The sequence below is a fragment of the Anabrus simplex genome, chromosome 1 (assembly GCF_040414725.1).
Source record: "Anabrus simplex isolate iqAnaSimp1 chromosome 1, ASM4041472v1, whole genome shotgun sequence".
Lineage (NCBI taxonomy): Eukaryota > Metazoa > Arthropoda > Insecta > Orthoptera > Tettigoniidae > Anabrus > Anabrus simplex.
In genome coordinates, this window is record NC_090265.1 from 1,391,245,869 (window position 1) to 1,391,268,659 (window position 22,791).

The 22,791-nt window shown below is 39.6% G+C and overlaps 1 protein-coding gene across 1 annotated transcript; it reads right to left on the bottom strand.

The window, feature by feature from the left end:
- Nucleotides 1-20,823: 20,823 nt before the first annotated feature.
- On the bottom strand, nt 20,824-22,145 carry LOC136859410 (uncharacterized). Its single transcript, XM_067138696.2, has one exon. The coding sequence runs from the start codon at nt 22,137-22,139 to the stop codon at nt 20,838-20,840; it is 1,302 nt and encodes a 433-aa protein (XP_066994797.2). The 5' UTR covers nt 22,140-22,145; the 3' UTR covers nt 20,824-20,837.
- Between the last annotated feature and the right edge of the window lie 646 nt (nt 22,146-22,791).

A 22,791-nucleotide genomic window follows, 5' to 3' on the forward strand; every position in this document is an offset into this window, starting at 1 on the left:
CGTTCCGCCTTTCCAGATATATAGATTACACACTTCGTTCCGGTGCGTTCCGGAACCACTGCATCCCTGCTTGCAGGAAGTATGTGGGTGTGACGATCGGTCTCTGATAAGCCTTCCGAAAACAATACGAACTCATGCGCCGCGCCTGTGAATGTGTCAAGCAACTGTCAGATGCCATTATTGAAAATGCATGGTTTAATACGTATATATATCATCACGCGCCCACGCGATTACGCGAAACGCAATGCTAGGGTTGACTACTCGGTTCACTAAATTTATCGAGTCATAACTTAAAATTCACCAGAATTTTCTCTAAATGACAAAGTCGCTAGTCGCTATCTTCGAGATGACGTCATAAAACTTCAGATCGTTCGAGTTGGCAACCCTGATGATGATGATGATGATGATGATGATGATATTTTGTGTTAGTAGTTCTTTTCTCCAGCCAATAAAATTTGTAAATGATCGATACAAATCAATAGTTTGAAAACAGTCAAGGATGGTGATTATGATTATTGTTTTATGAGGAAGTACAACAGGGTAACCATTCTTTATTAAAACTAATCGGAGGGAAAAATGGAAGGTGTCAGACACTTCGAAAAATGAAGGTATCGGCCAAAGAAAGACAAGGACCACAAATGGCGTGAAAATGAGACTCCCTAAACCTCGGAAGCCTCAATCAATCAATCAGTCAATCAATCAATCAATCAATCAATCAATCAATCAATCAATCAATCAATCAATCAATCAATCAATCATTCATTCATTCAATCAATCAATCAATCAATCAATCAATCAATCACGCAATCAATCAATCAATCAACCACCACTGGTATGCATTTAGGGCAGACTCCTAGGTGGCTGATTGCCCATCAGTTGTTTCCTTAAATAAATTAAGAGTTCATGGGGCCCCTTTCAGTCGCCACTTACGACAGGCAGGGGATGCCATGGATTTTATTCCACGGCCCCAACCCACTGGGGAAAATAATGGTTGATGAATGAAAGAGACAGAGCTGTGTTACTGTATAATAATGCTATAAACAACTGCTTGAGGTCTTTTAAAGATCATGTCAATTTACGATTCGTTATTTTCTTATTTATCTGGATTCTGCTTGCTGTTTCCTGTCATCTGTCACGTACTCCCAGAAGAATCGACTGGGCGCAACCCATGCCGATTCGCTTCCTTCCAAATCGCTTGAAAGAACATATATAAGTGGTTTTAGATATCCTTCACTGGACCTGCTAACAAGTCCACCCATTACAGTCACCTGAACTAGCATGAATCAAGTACGCAAGATGAATTTCGGAAAACTCACCTCCGTAGCCATGCGGTATGAGAAAACAAAAGATGAGTAATGAAGGTTGACTATCTTTGAGGGTCTTAATGGACTTAACTTTTCATCTTCATAGAATCAAAGGAGTTCATTATTGATATATACGAAATGGATCTTAAAGTAATTTTTAATTTACTTTTCGATTGTTTAAAAAGGAATTATTTGTCTAGAATAGTAACGGTGTACGAAATATTGTAAATATTTTTATTTTCTTGTCGCCACAAGAGTATTATCTGTTAAAATTACAGCAGTGTCTTAAAACGTTATTCGTACATTTCATAAAAATAACCAATACAAATTTTGCCTGTAAATCATGAAAATAATCGTTTTATTGTCATATACATGGGGAATAACGGTTCATTTTCTGTTTGTCTGAATGTCTGTATGTACTGTATATTTGTTCGAGTATCATGTGAAAATAGCTGGGCATATTATTATGAATCTCGGCACCTATTTTATATTTTGTTTACTTTGATTTTTGGCTAATTGTCATTGCGATATTCAAAAGAGAAATGGGCTAAGACTAGATTTAAAACGATTTCTTGCTGGTAGTTTCAAAACGGTCTGCTTTATCTATAAGTGTTACAAGTAAACTAATTTTAAATTTAATTACGAACATTTTTTTATCATGACAATATTTGGATAGAGTCAACCCTAACTGACATAATTGTGAATAACGTTGGAGATGGTACCGCCATCAGTTTCAAACCTGCGATCTTGGGATCTGAACGTCAACACTCTACAACTAATACTCAGAAATGGAAACAATCGTCAATAGCATTACAGTGACTGAGTGTTGTTAAATGACGTGTGGTCTATCTCTTCTGCTGCCGCTCACCGCTACTTGTTGCTGGAGGTGGTGATTATTGTTTTAAGAGGAAGTACAACTAGGCAACCTTCCTCTATTTAACACTAATCAGAGGGAAAAAATGGAAGGGGTCCGACACTTCAAAAAATGAAGGTATCGGTCAACGGAAGACAAGGGCCACGAAGGGCGTGAAAATGAAAGACTCCCTAGCCCTCGCAAACCTAATAGCGTCGGGGTCGGAAAAGAACAAGAGTTGACCAAGAAAGGTCGGATATGATAGATGGAAGTGAGGAGCCTGGCACAAGTAAGTGGAAGAAATGCCAGGATTCAGCTGAGGGCCTCGTGGTCGCCAACCCACGCTCCAAAGTTCAGAGCTCCTGAGGCCCTTTTTAGTCGCCTCTTACGACAGGCAGGGGATACCGTGGGTGTTATTCTACCGTCCCCACCCACAGGGGGACGCTACTTGTTGGATAAATTGTTGCAATTTACAAAACCTAACCCGTCAACGACGAGCACAGCAGGTATTAGTAAATGATTCAAAGGAATACTATAAAACAGGAAAAGACAATTGAAATTACAGAAAATGAAAATACTCCAATACAATTATAGGGCATCAATAATGTGATAAAAAGTTTATCATCATTGTTTGAATTACAAATAACACCCCTTTCAAGAAACCCTAGAGAGATTATTGATTTCCACCGACCGACCGAACTACGAGAGGAATCAACATCTGGAAATGAGAACTCAGACCTCAATTACTTCCTCGCTTGCAGCCACAACCGGACAAGCGAGCGTGTACCTGCACTGAAGAGCGGCCACCAACCCTAAAAGTGACCAAACGCAAAGTCACTTAACCACGACTACTCCAACAGTCAGCCGAATATCTTACTAACACCAGGGCGACTGCGAACTGCCAAGAGAGGAGATTGAGCAAATACTGTCTACCACCTAATGAGGTCACTATTTCGAGTCATGTCCAGGCGTAATCCGTTTAAAAATATACGGTGGCCTTTCACTGAGAAGTGAATAATCTTTTCTTCAGTGGCCGGTCCTCCATTCAGAGTTCGACCCCATACAGTGCCTATTCCCCCATAACCGCACGTACCTCACTCGGATCCAACTGCTCATCAAGTATACCTCGAACTGCTTCTGATCTGATCTGAACTCTCTGCGACTCCCTTGTGCTCCCCCCGAAAAGGAGCACCCAAGTGGATCATGAATGCTGGGACCACCGACCCTTAAGGTCCTATGCCCCATATCTGCTGGTTGGTAGTACTCATTGTTTCGACTTTTTTTGACTTGTTATATTGTAGACGAGGTTGTAACTATTTGATGACTTTCAATAAATAATAATAAAATATCATGAATTAAAATATGTAAATTAATAAAATTACTTGAAATAAATTAAATTAATAAAATAATTAACTGAAATGGCCGTAGTATGGGCGCCAGAGTTCACTAGAATGGATCCCTCGAATTTTGATAGAGCTTGATAATTCTTTGTATCCCAGGGCGTGTACATAATGCTGCGTACTGGTACATCTGCTGCAGGCCTTACCTAACCTCCTGAAAACGACTAAATAGGTAGGAACTGCACCTAGGTTCCTCAATAACTCCACTGATTTAAAATATCTAACTATATTCTCAATGAAATCCGTGCATGAGCACCTCATCAATACACCAGAATACACTTATAATACACAAACAAAAGATTGCTGGAAGACTCCATATTTACAACAACAATAATGAAAACAGTGGGAAAACGAAAGCGAGAACTAAGCCACCATTTGTATATAGTCAGATGAACAATGTACATATATGTAGATAAATACCCCTCACTGTCTCTGTATCAATACGACTTGCCGATTCTCATAATCGGCAGTTATAACATCACACAGATACTGTACCTCGTAATACTGTGTTCATAGACTTAAACACTTGTTGTAAAGATATATACATTTGAGTAACACACGTTTGTCGATCCTGAACATAAATTATGGAAAGTCTGAGATAGCTTTCACCAACATATAATGCCAGGCCGCCACAAGTGCTACAATACTTAATGCGTAAGCACTCCACAATTTGTCGATTAGCCACTTTCCACGAATATAACAAGACTACGTTCCACGAATGTTTGAAATCCAGTCCATTGTAGCCGTGTCACTCGAATACCGTATATCCAGTTTCACTCCCGTGTGTTAGCACCACTTCCTTCCCGTACAGTCTCTCTGGTTCATCTGGTCCGTACCTAGTGTCTGGTTCTCGCCGTTTGATCAACCTTTATAGACATTAGTATTCCCCTTCCTCTCACATGATGCGTCTGGATTGGTCCTTGCCAGCCAATCATGAGTGATCCTCTAGTCAAGACCATGCCCTGAACTCATGCTTGGTTCCAAGGCGTAAACAAACGCTCGGGTGTTTCACATGAGTCATAGAACTTTCCTTGTACAACAACATCAACAAGCACATCTCATCAGACACTGGGATGTCCGCATGAGTCATACAAATTACCAGATTCCAATATAGCAATGTTTTGCCTCTCGTGCAAAACAAATTACTCATACTACATATATGGATACCTTCCAGCTTACAAAGATTAATGACAAAATATACAAATGAAATACTGATAACAGTAATAATAATAATAAATAAGTCGAATACTGACAATAATATCTCTAAGTACATACAGTGCAAGGGGTGTGATATATGTACTATCACAAGGTATATTACGTCTTGGGGACTTTGTGCTCTATTTTTCAGTATTTCAGAAAAGGTAGGAATGTTGGAGAAAGTGCGTACTTGAAATGAGGTTTTGGCGAATTGATTTTCCTTTGATCGGCGGGTTTAATGGGGCGGAGACTGATTGTAATTGCAGAAGACGCTTGCCATGTGTCTGGCTCGCATTGAGGGCTACAAGGAGATTAGCTGAGAAGTGTAATATTTCTAGGATGGGTATGCAATATTTCTGGGACGAAGAGGGGGGGGGGCCGCGAAAGATTTTGGTCTATAGAATTTAGGTTGTGCTAGTTAGGATGGATAGAAGATATTTTAGAAGCTCTATTGAGGTATGAGATTGTAAATGTGTGGTTAGTTGAATTGGAAATCATAGGGGGTTTGAGATTTAGTTTTAAGAGTGACGGACGAAATCTTGGATTACTGGGGATAGCCCTCATCTTAAAACAAAGCAACCTATTACAGTCCTTTACTTCTCCAGAATCCACACATAGTCTTCCAGCCTCTAAATTCTTTCATCATCTAGCTCGACGTCCAACAGGAGGTCCGAGTTCGATTACGGCAGGAGTTATCTCTACGTAACTCTTTGAGGGGCAAGTGAGGTAGTAAAATATATCCCCCAGAGGGGAAAATAAATATAACACTTTAATATTTACATACATTCTTGGTTTTTACAAGAGTTAGTTCAAACACTTAACAAAATATGAGAGTTTGATACACTTTTATTGCATATACGGGTGTATAGCTAGGGTGTTAATTGGTAGTTACACTGTTTCTTTGGAAAATTAAAAAGTTGTGTGTAACCAACTGCATTGTAAACAAGGGTGAATCAAATCGATATCAATAGAAAACTGTTCAAGAATGTTGAGTGTGAAAGTCTTGAAAAAAAATTTTACCATTCCTGAGACAGAGTGGAACATGACACATAACACACAGCCATCTTGTAAGCACTGGTGTCTTCTTTTACTGCAGAGTACACATCTTCTTGGTGATTGAAGGTGCTGGAGTTGATGACAGCTGTTCTCGAGACGTGTTGTTCTGTGAACATTGGGTTTTCTTAGCTTAACAGCGATAGTAGGGGATTTTATTGATTCACCTTTTCCCTGCATTCTATTCACTTGAACAATGCTAGGAGTAAGAAGACCTTTGTAAACCTCACGTCTAAAATCCTTGTTGCTCAGGCGAGACACATCTAATTCTTTGTGCATAATAAATGCGTTTATGACACTGCAGTCTATGAAATTGAAGAAAAATCTTAACCATCATTTCTTGCTTTTCCTGGCTAATTGGTCATCTCCTTTCAGCCAGTCATAACTGTCAACAAAATTCATTTCACTGTTGTAATCCTGCAACCTAAGCGGACAAGGAATACTTTTCCGGGTGCCGTACTTTTCCTTCCGATCAATACTAGATACATCAGATGGTTTGTTCACAGAATAAATTAAATTTGGCTCCTGTTTTGTCTTTTCACCTATACAAACAAACTCCATAGTCACTGACACTGAAATCAAAATCGTCTTTTTTCAGGCTCTTGTCCTCTTTGAGCAACACCTGAAGGGCAGGCGACATGCTTTGTAACCACTTAAACTCTCGCCTTAAATGAACAGTGGTTACATACTGTAAACACCTAATATATATTTGCTGCTCTTCATTGGCAGAAGCTGTCATTTGAAACCACCTTAAAGATCTTCTTCTTCTTCTGCTTCTTTTTTTCATTGGGCCTTAGTTCCTAATTAGCGCCGATCTCTAAGATCTTTTACAACCATGTTTTTCCTTCATTCCAAGCTAGATATACCTGCTCGCTTCACAAAGCTGCAGGTTGTTCTTATTGGGTCTTCTCTCTTCACCTGATAGTCCTAGAGTGGAGAGTCTGATTGTACCCAGCGCCTCACATTCGAAAAGTACGTGTTCAGTAGATTCCTCTGTTTCATTGTATTCCCTACATATGTTGTCCCTTATGACTCCAATTCTATGTAGGTGTTTTTATCAGATGGCAGTGTCCTGTCAACAGTCCTACTACCCATCTTATATTTTCTCTGTTGAGTTTCAACAGTTCTTTAGTATGCTTCTTGTTTGGTCCTTTTATCAGTTCCTTTGCAAGCCTGCATCCTGAAATATTTCTCCAATTCTCCATTTGTTTCTTTTGTACCTTCCATATAGTTTGAAATATAATACAGAAATGGTAGGGGTAATCAGATGCACTGTGTCTCAAGCCACTTGTAAAGACAGCTTCAACTGTGCTCAAGCTGTAGTTGTTTCTTACTTTTTTCTAACAAAGCGAACTGTATCTACATTTATCAGTTTTATAACATCAACAGGAAGTATATATATGATATAAAGTGAATTTTAGTATAACTATAACGTTCTTGTTGAATATATAGCTTCTGTGCTTGGTGATTACAGTATGTGGCCACCACCCGTAATAGATGACTCACATAACCTCACTTGGTTTCAATGTGAGTTTCGTGTCATAATCTCTCATTAAACGTGGTATTTGATGTGTACTGAGTATGACTAGCCGAATAATGCCTGGTTTGAATGAAGGAGAGGTTATGGACCCCATAACTGAAGAAATACCTCCAGATGGAGAGAGTGTAGTCAGTGAACAGGAAGATAGGGATAGTAACTTCGATTCATCTTTACTTCATGACAGAACTAGCACCATAATTCCTCATGGTGTGGTGATAAGTGAAAGTGATAAACAAGATGTAACTGATTAAACTTTACCTCTAGTGGGAGTACTTAATGTTTCCAACTCTATACACCATACCCCGACGTGGAGTAAAGTTAATTCTATGGTCTGTTTCACAATTCACAGAATATGCAGGCGTTGCTGATTATATAAAAGCCCTTGAATCTCCAACTCCGTATGTACCCTTCCCACAATTCATTTCTGATTAGTTAGTTAACCTTATTGCTTTTCAAACAAGTCTAAATTGCACTCAGACTGGAAAACCTTTCACTGCAACTAGTGCTGAGTAATTCACGGTATTCTTGGAAATAAATTTAAAAATGGGTATTACTAAAAAAAACCAGTCATACAGATGACTGGTCAAATGAACCAGATTTCTACGACAGCTCTGTGTCACAGCTTATGCCTGTGAAGAGATTCAGTTTTCTAATCTGTCATATTTACCTCAATGACAATTCAGTTCAGCCCAGTAGAGACAGTGCTAACTATGACAAACTGTACAAAATACGACCTCACCGGGCGAGATGGCCGTGCGCGTAGAGGCACGCGGCTGTGAGCTTGCATCCGGGAGATAGTAGGTTCGAATCCCACTATCGGCAGCCCTGAAGATGGTTTTCCATGGTTTCCCATTTTCACACCAGGCAAATGCTGGGGCTGTACCTTAATTAAGGCCACGGCCGCTTCCTTCCAACTCCCAGGCCTTTCCTATCCCATCGTCGCCATAAGACCTATCTGTCGGTGCGACGTAAAGCCCCTAGCAAAAAAAAAAAAAAGAAAAGAAAAAATACGACCTCTGATTCCCTGTCTAAGGCCTCCTGGGAATGCTATGAACCTCACTGTAAAGTTGCAATTGATGAGACAATGGTAAAATTCAGGGGAAGATCGTTGTGGTCGAGGAGTAGCAATCTTTTCACCCAGTTGTCTCAGATTCAATCTACGGCTCCGTCGCAGAACTTAGCATATTCGAATCATATCCATCAAGAATGATTCTAACTTACTTTTTTTTTTATATCTCGGTTATATTAAACAACTAATGCTATCCCAACTGTAAACCATAAGAATATACTGTGATTTAGAATTTATCACTATTTTGGTATCTCATCAAAATTCAACTACGAGTCTGAGTCACTCAGACAATTAAGTCTAAGCTTCCTTTGCCCAAGTTGGTGGGTTACATCCCGTTTTAGTCCGATGATATTTGAAGGTGCTCAAATACGTGCTTTGTGTTGGTAGATCAGCATGTAAGAGAACTCCTGCGGGAAAAAATTACCGGCATCTCGGCGTCTCTGAAAGTAATACAAGTAGTTCATGGGTCATAAAACCAGTAGCATTAATATTAAAATTCAAAACCTTGGAAGTCTTTATTTCAACAAAATTATTAGGGATAATTTATTGAGTCAGAAAGTGAAGTATTCCTTACTATGGTAGAAACTGATGCTCCTTCCATACATTAAATAGGTATTTTAAATTCTAGTCTGCCACTTTGAAGTAGTTTATATCAATATTTCCCACAAAATTTCAGTTTATTGGGTGAGAAATGCTTGGCCAATAGTAAGTGACCGATTTATTGTCTTCCACGATCCATAATGGTACTTTATGATTTAAGAACACGGTTTCCAAATGTAGTACGTGCAGAAAATGTTCAGCCACTAAGCCCGACTAGGTGATATGTAACAGATGGTCAGATGCTTCGCCAGGAACTTGCTTGCTACAGCCAAGAAACTTGCAGTTCTGAATTGTGTTGCGAGGTAGGGCTCTCTGGGGACCAACAACCGATGACAAATGGCCGATTTCCCATTGCAGGGAGGGCTTGGCTTATGTAACATTATAACGCATTAAGGAGGAGGACAAGAAGTCCTTCCAAAAACAACCTTAGTTATGCATGTTTACATACACTGGTGTAAGTTTGGTACCCGCTTCACCTGTGGGAGTTCGTGAGAGAAGGGAAGGGGAAGTGGTTTGCCATTACATCCTGTCCTTTACAAATAACGGTACTCAAGGGAGTTATATGATCAGCACTATGAATAGAGCACAATATAAACGAGGGGATGTTGATTTCAATTTACGAGAGTATAGTTACACACGTGGGATGACGCAGTAGCCATGCATTTGGAGGATTTATTTAAATAAGCGATGAATTTTAACGAGGGAATGATTGTTGTAGCATCGTGACTGGGACATGCCGCCAACATCCACGAGTTGTTAGAATATGAAAGTGAAGTTTCTTTGATAACCTGTGTTACTATGTTCTCATGCTAGAGGTGGGGGAGGGGTAAACGCGGTAGCCGAGTAATGTCCACATTGACCTCTCACCAAGGCAGGCGTGGTTCGAATCCTGGTCAATACTTTTGGTATTTTATAATGAAAAGTCACGTTCCTGTGGCTCGGCTTTTACAGAAAACAGAAAGGGCCACCTCGTTCGTTTGCACCACTTGACCTCTTGAGACAGTACCATATTGCCAATGAAAGTCACTTTCGCTTCAGTGCTACCATGAATTAGCACACCTTTGTCAAATATTAATTTTTGTTTTTAGATTGGCGCCATATGAAAACCTCAGACCAGAATTTCCAGTCCCATTTTTCTGGGCTGTAGACTGATAAATGAGAAAAAATCTCATTTTTTATGGTTAAGAGTAACACTCGGCCATTTTTTAATTACATATATTCAAATATACTGAAACATATCGGAGGGATCTATTGAAATAAGGGGCGTCCTTTACAAAATCAAGGTGAGAGATACTGCCAGTGTACACTTTTATCAATTTCTTTACAGAAGATTTCCCGTTTTTTGGCATATACAATCCATTCATTTTAAAGTAATCCTGAACTTAATGCTATAATAGTTTTATAAATATTAGGATGTGAGCTACCGCCTCTGTGGTGTAGTGGTTTGCGTGATTAGCTGTCACCCCCGGAGGTCCGAGTTCGATTCCCGGCTCTGCCACGAAATTTGAAAAGTGGTACGAGGGTTGGAACGGGGTCCACTCAGCCTCGGGAGGTCAACTGAGTAGAGGTGGGTTCGATTCCCACCTCAGTCACTCTGGAAGTGGTTTTCCGTGGTTTCCCACTTCTTCTCCAGGCAAATGCCGGGATGGTACCTAACTTAAGGCCACGGCCGCTTTCTCCCCTCTTCCTTGCCTGTCCCTTCCAATCTTCCCATCCCTCCACAAAGCCCCTGTTCAACATAGGAGGTGAGGCTGCCTGGGCGAGGCACTGGTCATCCTCCCCAGTTGTATCCCCCGACCCAGAGTCTGAAGCTCCAGGACACTGCCCTTGAGGCGGTAGAGGTGGGATCCCTCGTTGAGCCCGAGGGAAAAGCCGACCCTGGAGGATAAACAGATTAAGAAGAAGAAGAAGCTGCAGCATAATTAACTTAATGAGTTCGCTATGAAATTAGAAGCAGGCGTTGGTAGTGTGTGTGGTTTCAAATGAATGTTCGGGCAACAATGTCGGAGAAAATAAAGCTTGACTTTTATGGCCACCTTGGGAAACGTGAACATTAGCAAAAGAATATAAATCTAGAAAGGAGAATGGTGCCTCGTTAGTGTATTCCACTGCACTAGTGACAATGGGTAAACATTAACTCTTGCGCAAACGCATTGCACCAAAGCTGGAGATCCCATGGTATGATTACGATATTAACAGTCACGTAAAAATTCAAGTTTACATTTTCTCTTCCTCTTCTTCTTCTACTATGCTTCTTCTTCTTCTTTATCTGTTTACCTTCCAGAGTCGGCTTTTCCCTCGGACTCAGCGAGGGATCGAACCTCTACCACCTTAAGGGCAGTATCCTGGAGCTTCAGACTCTGGGTCGGGGGATACAACTGGGGAGGATGACCAGTACCTCCCAGGCGGCCTCACCTGCTATGCTGAACAGGGGCCTTGGGGGGGGGGGAATTGGAAGGGACAGACAAGGAAGAGGGAAGGAAGCGGCCGTGGCCTTAAGTTAGGTACCATCCCGGCATTTGCCTGGAGGGGAATTGGGAAACCACGAAAAACCATATCCAGGATGGCTGAGGTAGGAATCGAACCCTCCTGAAACCTCCCGAGGCTGAGTGGACCCCGTTCCAGCCCTCGTACCACTTTTCAAATTTCGTGGCAGAGCCGAGAATCGAACCCGAGCCACCGGGTGTGGCAGCTAATCACACTAACCACTACACCACAGAAGCTGACCTTCTTCTATGCACCTAATTATATATTTCTGTTTCCTGCTATCACCTCAGAGAGATCGACTGTAAATTTGAAAATTAACTCAGCTTATCGAATTCTTGTATAATTATCATGACTACATGGAAACGATCTCTTTTTCCTGCCTGCTGCGGGCCCCATGTTTGGTCTTGGCCTCCAGCTGATGACTTTTCCATAACCCAGTATTTCATTGCACCGTTGCCATCAAAGGAACACTGCATCATTCTTCTAAATATCTGCATTGAGAATCTCTGTAGGCGAGCTGTCGTTTGAATGTCCATATCTTAGCAACATTTTCTAAACGCACGACCACACATAGCACTTATATCGTTGAGCTAATTTAGGGTTTAACTAGCGTTGGCCTGACGGATTTCTCTTTGGATCTCAGTATCTGAAGATTTTACTCGTCCAATTCGAAACTCCGGTTCGGTATATATTTTATTATAAATAAATAAATACTATAAACAAGGTAGCCATATTTTTACATCAATATTTCTGATAATTCTTCTGTGATTTGGATTTTAAGTAAAACAATATGAACTTAAAAAATCAAACAAACTCATGGCACAGCAGCCCATTTGAGTCGTTGACATGCCAAGACGGCTACTACTCAGCCAGGTGGTATGCAGCTTTTAGAGTGCCGCGTGCTTACTCTATTATTTGGTTTTTATGACCGACCATGTCCAGACCTCAGTCTGGGAATAAAATCACTGGGATGGCCGGGAATCGAACTAGGTTCCTCCGTGTAAGAGGACGTCTCGCTATTCTATGGAGCCGATTATCAAACTAAAAGCATTCTTTTATTTTTTCATATTCTGTAAAATAAGCAAACATCATTTAACAGGTCTCAACATATCTGTATGAGGATTTTAAAGCCAAACTAAGCTTCGCACTGCCAGAATAACTTCTACATGTGAACTGTCGCTGCATTTGGACCTAGACATTCGTCATATTTTGTCTGGGTACGAGCATGGACCATCACCACACATGTGGTGTTAATTAGCTTGGATTAAATCTGTGAGAGAAGCTGGGTCTAGATACGGCCTATAGCTGTTCTTAACGAATGCATTATTTTGACATAGGTCATGTAGTTTCCACCAAAGTCTCAAATTTATTTTGGAAGATGCCGAGGTTTAAGTAGTGCTGAGTAGACCACGATTAGTGCATACGCATTCTATGAAACGTGCTACTCTTAGTGACGGTTGGGTTGTGATACAACTTCCCTATTCAGTGAGGAAAGCAATGGCAAACTTCATCACTCCTCATATTAGCTAGTAACCGTCATTAAAGCACCGTCGGTGGTTCTTGTTGTTTCCGTAGAACTGCATATCCTTCGGCGGCACTATATGAGGATCTAACCAGCCTCCGGGCTGATGACGTGACAGATGTTGAAGTAGTCCTCCCCTCTTAAGATGATCGTAGGAGAAACAGGAGAAGGCCAATCTTTCGAAGAGTGAAGGTGTCGGGAGAGAATGGAATGAAACATGAAAGCATCTGCTGGAGTAACAAGCGTAATAGATACCACCGGGTCGGAAGAGAACAGCTATTGGTTAAGGGAGGTGAAATAGAGGAAAGATGAAATTTACAAACCTGGCACAAATAAGTTGAAGGTAGAGCTTACGTGATCACACCTTCACCCTACAGTGTTGTGAGCCCCGAGTGAATGATTTATGGTTCAATGAGTAGAATGCGCCATTTAGTTCTGGTGGGGATAAAACGGATTTTCCAGGTTTGTTCACAACGTCTTCATGTTCGATAATACTGTTTTCTGATAAAAATGTGACAGATAAGCTAAAACTGAAGCCATCTGTGTACAGGGAATGAAGGCCCTCGGAGGAGAGGAAGTTAAAGGCTACAAATTTCCGTAACCTAAACAGTAAGCGGAATGGAGTGGTTAGCCCTACGCCTAGCCACCTTTTCCCCCAGGAATTAATCCTGTACTCACTTGTAGTGATGGCTGAGTAAACGCTAGAGCCATACATTGCTCCAGAAGTGGAAATCTCCTTTCATTTTTCGAATTCCTGGCGGGGAACAGAACCCACGTCCTTTTAGGTAAATCGAGCACGCCTTTACTGCTACGGCTAGGCAGCGCCTTGACACAATAAATTATTTATTTACCTTTTTCATTTATGTATTTATGTGTTTATTTATTTATTTATTTATTTATTTATTTATTTATTTATTTATTTATTTATTATGATCCTGACAGGTACAATAACGTGGAATACAAATGATAAATAGAGCACATTAGTACAGTTGCAATTAATTGCTATATGTAGTTTTAAGCCAACGGCCGTAGCCGTGTTGAAACACCGGATCCCGTGAGATCTCCGAAGTTAAGCAACATTGGGCGTGGTCAGGAGTTGGATGGGTTGCCACGCGCTGTTGGTGGGGGTAAGGGAATGGAGGAGCGGAAAGGAACTGGCCACCCTACCGCACGTAAACTCCTGCTCAGGAGCACCTCTGTGGAGGTTTGGACCTGCCTTCGGGTAGAATAACCTTTACCTTCCTATCGTTTTAAAACTAAAACATTCCAGACATTTAATTTTCAAATTCAAATAAAGATTGTCCGCCTCCGTGGTGTAGTGGTTAGCGTGATTAGCTGCCACCCCCGGAGGTCCGGGTTCGATTCCCGGCTCTGCCACAAAATTTGAACAGTGGTACGAGGGCTGGAACGGGGTCCACTCAGCCTCGGGAGATCAACTGAGTAGAGGTGGGTTCGATTCCCACCTCGGCCATCCTGGAAGTGGTTTTCCGTGGTTTCCTACTTCTCCTCCAGGCGAATGCCGGGATGGTACCTAACTTAAGGCCACGGCCGCTTCCTTCCCTCTTCCTTGCCTATCCCTTCCAATCTTCCCATCCCTCCACAAGGCCCCTGTTCAGCATAGCAGGTGAGGCCGCCTGGGTGAGGTACTGGTCATACTCCCCAGTTGTATCCCCCAACCAAGAGTCTGAAGCTCCAGGACACTGCCCTTGAGGCGGTAGAGGTGGGATCCCTCGCTGAGTCCGAGGGAAAAACCGAACCTGGAGGGTAAACAGATGATGATGATGATGATGATGATGATGAAATAAACATTAAAATACTAAGGTTAAGACATTCTGCACATATAATTTCCAAACATCAACTGAAGTTACATTAAGAAGCTAGGACACTATTATCAAACAAAATCATGAAGTGTGTCATACATAATGAGGTATTATTATAAATATACTCAGTGCTGTACAAACAAATCACAATAACCATCGTGTGCAACTGGACATAGGGTTAATGTTCATTGGTACTTTTAATAATAAGTTTTAGGAAGGAGCACACCGTTATTATCTAAATATTAAACCATTCGTTTTCAGTCTTAGAAAGTCTAGTAGGCCTACATTGTTATTGTACACAACTGTCTTGCAAAGATAATTAAAATTTGTTAGTGTGCTGCAAAGTATGTACACATTAAAAGTAATTGAGTATTCATTATAAATCCTCATGCAGTCAATGACTGGAGAGTGCTCCTAGTGAGAATAATAAGATAATAGTTGCTAAACTATTAAGGAGACTGTTTCTATGAGACTGTTACAAATGTTGGCCGTAACCACTCATATAGAGCGTATGTTGAAATACTTTGGATGGCCATGGAATTAGGAATTTTAACCCTTAACTGTCCGACTACCATAATAGCGACATTAATACTAGGAGATCTCCATAAAAATTCATTATTGACACTGGAAAAATATAATATGTTTACTTCCACTAATTATTCACCAGTACGCTCTATTTCATTGTACTTTCAGACGGACAAAGCGAAGGACGAAAAAGGTTAAGTAGCAATGCTTAACATAAAACATCACGTAAAATTAATTACAAAATATATAGATGTATGTGTGTGAACTTCTACACATACTACGCATTTATGACTAAGTGAAATGTCAGCTCACTGCTTTAATTATACACAGATTACAATATGTAGGTCAGAGTATAGAAATATAGGATGAACCCTTAAGTTACGTAACAGCACTGGCAACTTTCAGCTGTCTGTCGACCCACACGTGCGTTCCAGATATTTCAAAGTCTCAGTCTTCAGTTCAATTTGGCTGATTCGATCCTGGCTCAGTCCAGTGCTGTATGAAGTTGCTCAAATATATCGGCTCGTGTCGATAGATTTACTGGCACACAATTGTCTTGCAAAGATAATTACAATTTGTTAGTGTGCTGCAAAGTACGTACACATTAAAAGTAATTGAGTATTCATTATAAATCCTCATGCAGTCAATGACTGGCACCTCCGCTTCTCCGAAAATCTTAAAAATTATTATTATTATTATTATTATTATTATTATTATTATTATTATTATTATTATCTGGAACCAGTTTTTCGAGAGCTGTAGATGCAGTACCTCAAATAAAGGCTCGATCTACTGATTGGTGTGGCAACAATGGTAGTAGCCATATTGACATAATTTTATGTGAACGTAAGTTTCAAGTTATATTTTAGAAAATGTTCTATATGTGTGTTTTTACACTTGCAAGTATAAATTCTAACATATCATGAAATATTTTCTTATCATCCCCCCAGAAAAGAAAATTTTGTATGGTGGTATTCAATGGAGCAGAATGTGTAGAAAGTTGTAATATAAAACCACTAATACCAGGATTAATTGTAGAAAGAAAGATAAAATAAACGGAATATCGATTAACTGATTTAATTTTCACATTCCTGTTTTGTATCGTTTATTTCTTTGTCTCTAACAAACAGAAACTCGTGCCACAACAACCCACTGGCGTACCAAAATAACTGCTGCTCGACCAGGTGGCCTTCAGATACTGGAGTGTCATGTGGTCAGCTTGATGACTTCCTCAGACGTATTGCTTGGCTTCCTTGACACGATCCACTGTCTCTCATATGAGACAGCTCCTCCATTGGTCTCACGAGGCTGAGTAAACCCTGTTCCTTCCTCCAACCTGGAATTAAAAGTCCCTGGAATGGCTTGCAACCACCTGCAGGTAAAACGCAGGCATTCTCCTCCCACATCACGAAGCTCGTTATTTCTCTGCCATACCATGACTATTACTGATTACGGTAGAGTTTTACGAAAGTGTAAAGTGTAAATGATACTCGGAATGGCCAGAACGCAACCTCTTCTTCTTCTTCTGCCAGCTTTCCAACGCCCTGGTGGGTTTGCGGGTGGGAAATGTATACATTCATGGACTTGGTCCTATTTTAAGGAAAAATAACCTTCCTGGTGCAAGCCCTACGGAGAGGAATGCATGCTCTAGTGCGTGTTCCTATGGTGGTATGTAGTGTGATGTTGTATGAGGATATGAAGATGTGTGTATTGAGGCGAACACAAAAACCCATATCCAGAAACAGATGGACCAGCCAGACGCGGCTAAAATCCCTGACCTGGTTGGAAGACTAACCCGGGGCCCCTCAGAACCGAAGCCCACGACGCTGACCGTTCAGACAAAGAGCTTGACCTTCAAAAACTAACAATTTCTTAATTATCCCTGGTATGATAAAAACTAGTATTTTGGCTAGAAAACAACGAAGTTATTTTCTTCATTCCTGTTTCTATTTAAATTCAGAGCATTGGATTACTGAAATATTGTCAATATATTGTTCTTTGGTACCATGATAGCTGAGCGACATTGTTACTAGCCTCTAGCCTCTCACAAAGGTGGCTGAGTTTCGATTTTCCCTAATGTAAATGGAGTCAGAAATGGTAATAGCTGTTTCCATGGTTTAGATTCTACATAAGAATGTTGCAGGTAAACAATCACTTAACAGCAAGCTAGTTTGACTTTGTTCTTCTAATAAATAAATAAATAAATAAATAAATAAATAAATAAATAAATAAATAAATAAATAAATAAATAAATAAATAAATACATTACAGATGAAGTGCGCCTTTGAGAAGTTCATGATGATGATCACAATAATCTGCATTTAGGGCAGTCGCCCAGGTGGCAGATTCCCTATGTGTTGTTTTCCTAGCCTTTTCTTAAATGATTGCAAAGAAATTGGAAATTTATTGAACATCTCCAGGTAACTTATTCCATTCCCTAACTCCCCTTCCTATAAACGAATATTTGCCCCAACTTGTCCTCTTGAATTACAACTTTATCTTCATATTGTGATCTTTTCTACTTTTAAAGACACCAATCAAACGTATTCGTCTACTGATGTTATTCCACGCCATCTTTCCACTGACAGCTCGGAACATACCACTTAGTCGAGCAGCTCGTCTTCTTTCTCCCAAGTCTTCCCAGCCCGAACTTTGCAACATTTTCGTATCGCAATGTACAGGAGTACTATGTGTTCAGCGTGCCGACTTCTTCAACCGTGTTTAAATTTTATTTCTTGATCGGGTCTGGTTTAAAATTGCTATATACAATTTTCCAAAATCAGGAACATATAAAAAATATTTTTTCAGAAAAAGCAATGTAAAAAACGTGTGTAAATGAAACTAATTGGTATCCCACATGCTATAAATAATTAAAAACAAACAGTTTTATTTTCCCCAAATCCTACTGCTTTTCCACAAAACGGAACATCTTAACACTTCAAATACCACCAAGAAAACCTCCAGCTGTTGCCGTTTGTCGATTGAATTGAAATTGAAATCACACTTAATTCGCAAACAAATAATAAATTAATTTCAATTTTTTAAATTTCAAGACCACGTTCGATGGACTCGTTTATAAGATGCTTCCGGATCTCTCATTATTTCCATATACAGTTACATGATGAGCATGTGCATACATACATGGTAATTTTTAACTTCCCGTTGTATGAAGCAAAAATCGGTATTTAGTTTTCAATTTCCATGCGCCTCATATGCTTTTCAGGACTCTGGGACAGATGACTGGAATGCAGTACTCTCCAGGAAACTCCGGGAAGTATAGCAACTCTAGCCAGTTTTCACTTCCATGACAGCTGTTCAGTTGTCCCTCGAGGCTGGACGAGAGGTGTACCGACGTCAGGACTTTCAAGTAAGAGACAGAGACGCTACCTCCACACCACACGGTTGGTACCGTAATGGTGAACATGACGATGATGATGACGATAATAATAATAATAATAATAATAATAATAATAATAATAATAATAATAACAAATACTCCGTGGCTCAGGCGGCAGCGCGCTGGCCTATTACTGCTGGGTTCCGTGGTTCAAACCCCGGTCACTCCATGTGAGATTTGTGCTGGACAAAACGGAGGCGAGACAGGTTTTTCTTCCGGTACTCCGATTTTCCCTGTCATATTTCATTCCAGCAACACTCTCCAGTATCATTTCATCTGTTGTTCATAAATAATTGCCCCAGAGGAGTGTGACAGGCTTCGGCAGCCGGTACAATTCCTATCCTCGCCGCTAGGTGGGGGCTTCCTTAATTCCATTACTGACCGGTCGAAAGACTGGAACCAGGCTGTGGATTTTCAATAATAATAATAATAATAATAATAATAATAATAATAATAGTACATTTAGCATCGTCCACTTACGTGGCTCGCGATGTCTATAAATCACTAGTATTCCGAAGTAATGGAATGCCACCAACAAGAGGATACGTAATGTTTCAGCTTTGATTATTATTATTATTATTATTATTATTATTATTATTATTATTATTATTATTATTATTATTATTATTATTATTATTATTATTATTATTATTATTATTATTATATAAATGAGGTAATAAAATTACAAAACACATGCAGCACTGGACCAAATCATAAAAAGTTCAAAGTTCAAAGTTAATTTTTTGTCCATGTCCATCGAAACAAGAGATCAAAATAATTACTTCCACTTTCCTCTTATAGACGAGATTCTTTTTACAAACCCAAAACCAGTAGAACTATTCTATATACATATGAAAGTTTGTGCAATCAATAACAGAAGGTGGAATTCTTTATCATACAAGCCGTGAATTGCCTGAATTATATGGAAAATTAACCTGCTGTAGTTCTAGTATTATCTGTAAAACTCATTGTTGAATTAATAACAAAGTCATATCACATGAGCACACGAACTTCTGGTATCATTCAGGTGCAGCATAATAGATATTCTTGCTATTTACTGATATTTCACAGATTTTGAGTGAATTTTATGATTAAATATGAGTAGGCCTATATATTAAACACCATGTAGCTAAGAAATTACTGATTAACAGTTTCTACTGTCACTGACATACGGCTAACAAGGTTATCATAACCACATACAGTAAGTCAACAACAGAAACAGTGTAATCTACGGCGAAAAACCTGTAAATGATGTCCTCGAGACTCCAACCCCATTGCTTTACTGACAAGTTTATCGACTTTAAACTGAGGACTGGTGGACACCGTTAATGCACCCGCGGTGAGAATGAGAGGGTGCGGGTGTGTGTACATTTTCAGTTCCGTCCACTTTCCTTATGACCACTTTAAAATAAGCTGTCTTCCAAAGCCAAATTCTAACAAAATGAAAACATAGTATCACATATACATGCTTCATAAAATCTTTCTCAAAATTACTTACCATCAGTGTGTAGATCTAGGTGCCCTTCATATTTGCAAATAATTAAATATACGATCTGGCGTGTTTAACACGATGAAACTACGAGATAATATAACGTGTGCATTTTGGCTCTTTTTTATGAGACCCTCGATGCCTTTTTCAAAGCATCATCAAGCACAGTTCTCTAGCATTTAAATATTTTCAAAATTAAAAGAGCATGAAACGCCTAGTCCTCAAGTTTTCTTCTACTGAAAATAATCCCTAATTTGTAATCACAATATTAAAATTATTCTGAAAATTTAATACCACGAGCTCATGGTTTTCCTCACCTTTATGATGATCTATCTAACCTATTTGTCACAGAAAATATTGAGAGAATTTCTACATATTTCCTACTATATGTTTACAACATCGTTTTATTACAAAGCAGCAGAAAAACGAATTCAAAAACTTTTTATGAAAGACTGTTAGTTCAGGTTTACACACAAACTTTTACAACAGTTTTCAACTGGTTATGAAATCACAGTGATATCTACTCACTCCTCTTTACACGAAAACCGAGTCATGTTACACATGAAAGGCATTCAACAACCCTATCCCAAATGACAAAGGATACAGCACTCAATAAATTCCTCCATTGTTTCGTTTATTCTCTGTCGATAAACATCATCCGTGAGAAAATTTTCGCACATTTCATCACTTCTATCAAGCAACATAAATTTTTCGAATCGATCAGGAGAAGAAAAGATGGGAGTAGTGATTTCAGTCTTTAGTAATGTTATCGGTAGAGAAAGCACTGCAGATATTCGGCCGATATCCCTTAGATCTTTAAAACTTTCTTGTAATTCTGTGAGAGGTAGCAGATATTCGGGATCCAAACTATTATCTTGAATTTCTGCCGCAAATGCGTTGTAATAGACATCAAGAAGCGTTTCCATGTACTGATCTCTGAAAGCTTTCGATGTGCTCATGTGGAGGAAGAAGATTACGTCATGTACAGGAGGAGTGTAACGAATGATCTGGAAGTCAACAAAGCGCACCTCAGCAGGCTCTCCATCTTTGTCGTAGCGGAGGAGAATGTTGCTACTCCACAAATCTCCATGGCAAACGACATTTCTGTGTGATTTGGAAGGAAGTATGAGATCATTTAGTTTGTAGCAGGCATCAGAGTATTTTTCCACGATAACTTTGCACTTTTCTGGATTGTTCTTGTATTTTGGTAAGAGAAAAATAAGTGGTTTTAACGACCTTATTCCTGCCTGAAACCAACCCTTTGAGTTATCCTCTACTAAAGTACTACCAGACTTTTCAGCCAGGGCTTCTGCGTAGATTTCACTCATACGGCATTGCTTTCCTAGTCTCCTAGTTTCCTTTTCCTCAAATATAATTGTAGCTGCATTGAACCTAGCTATGTTACTCAGGACTAAACTGCATTGTTTCAAACTCATCACATCTCTGACGTTCGGAATTTTGAACCCACTTACTGAAAGATCTTCTAGCACAATAACATCTTCTCGGGCGAGATAACACTCTGGTGTCCACTTATAGACGTGTTGCAACGTCCTGTCCTTGTCCTCCAACTGATATTTCCTTAAATCGTTGATGATGTTGGAGTAAAATACAGCCTCTTTGCGATGAAACCCTGTTGCAAGAACATATCTGGCGTGAATTGGCACATTACGTGGAATTGTCTTGACAAAAAATGTCAGCTCTTCCACAAGCCCATTGAAATGTTGAACTAGCACAATGATCTTCAGATGGTCACTCATAAAGCCGGACAAAATGTCACCAAAGGATATAACATTAATATTTAAAACAGCGAAGTTTTCAGACTGAAGATGTTTCTTAACAATTGTTTTACATTCTTCCACTGAAACAACACTTGTTGCGTCCATTCTGAGAACGATTGTCTTGCACTCAATAATGATGTCAACTGACAAGACCTGTTGCATGCCGTTATGGACTTTGTTCCAGTAGATCTTATGTAAACAAAATGAGGCAATTCGTATCCTGGCACGAGGTTTGGAGATGCCTTATCTGGAGGAAAAGTTCACCCAGTATGTACGTCAGGCAGGAGTAATGTGAACGATAAGATTTGGCTTGTAGATCCATGAAACAAGGCTTGTTTTGAATTAAGGCTTTGTGATGTTGCCCAGATAGAGTTATAACAGTGTAGATCAGTGGCGTGCAGTGCGGTTTCTGGTCGGAGAACACGTCGTTCGTTACAAAGGACCATCAAACATTTTTCATACAATAATAATAATAATAATAATAATAATAATAATAATAATAATAATAATAATAATAACACCCCCATTTTCCTGTTTGATTTATACTGCGCTCGATATTAATAGACATGGTTTCATTTTCCTATATTTACAAATTCAAAGAAAACTGACTCGTCACAAGTTTCGTGTTGCAATGTACAAATATACGGCGTAGAAGCGTGCAAGTTACGATTTACAATTTCTTGAATGTGAATAACAGAATTTCCGCTAAGAATGAAATTCCGATTATTCATTCAGTAAAACACAATATGTTTACATA

Excerpts from the sequence above, each read along its gene's own strand:
- LOC136859410 (XM_067138696.2), bottom strand. The coding sequence starts at position 22,139 with ATGGACGCAACAAGTGTTGTTTCAGTGGAAGAATGTAAAACAATTGTT.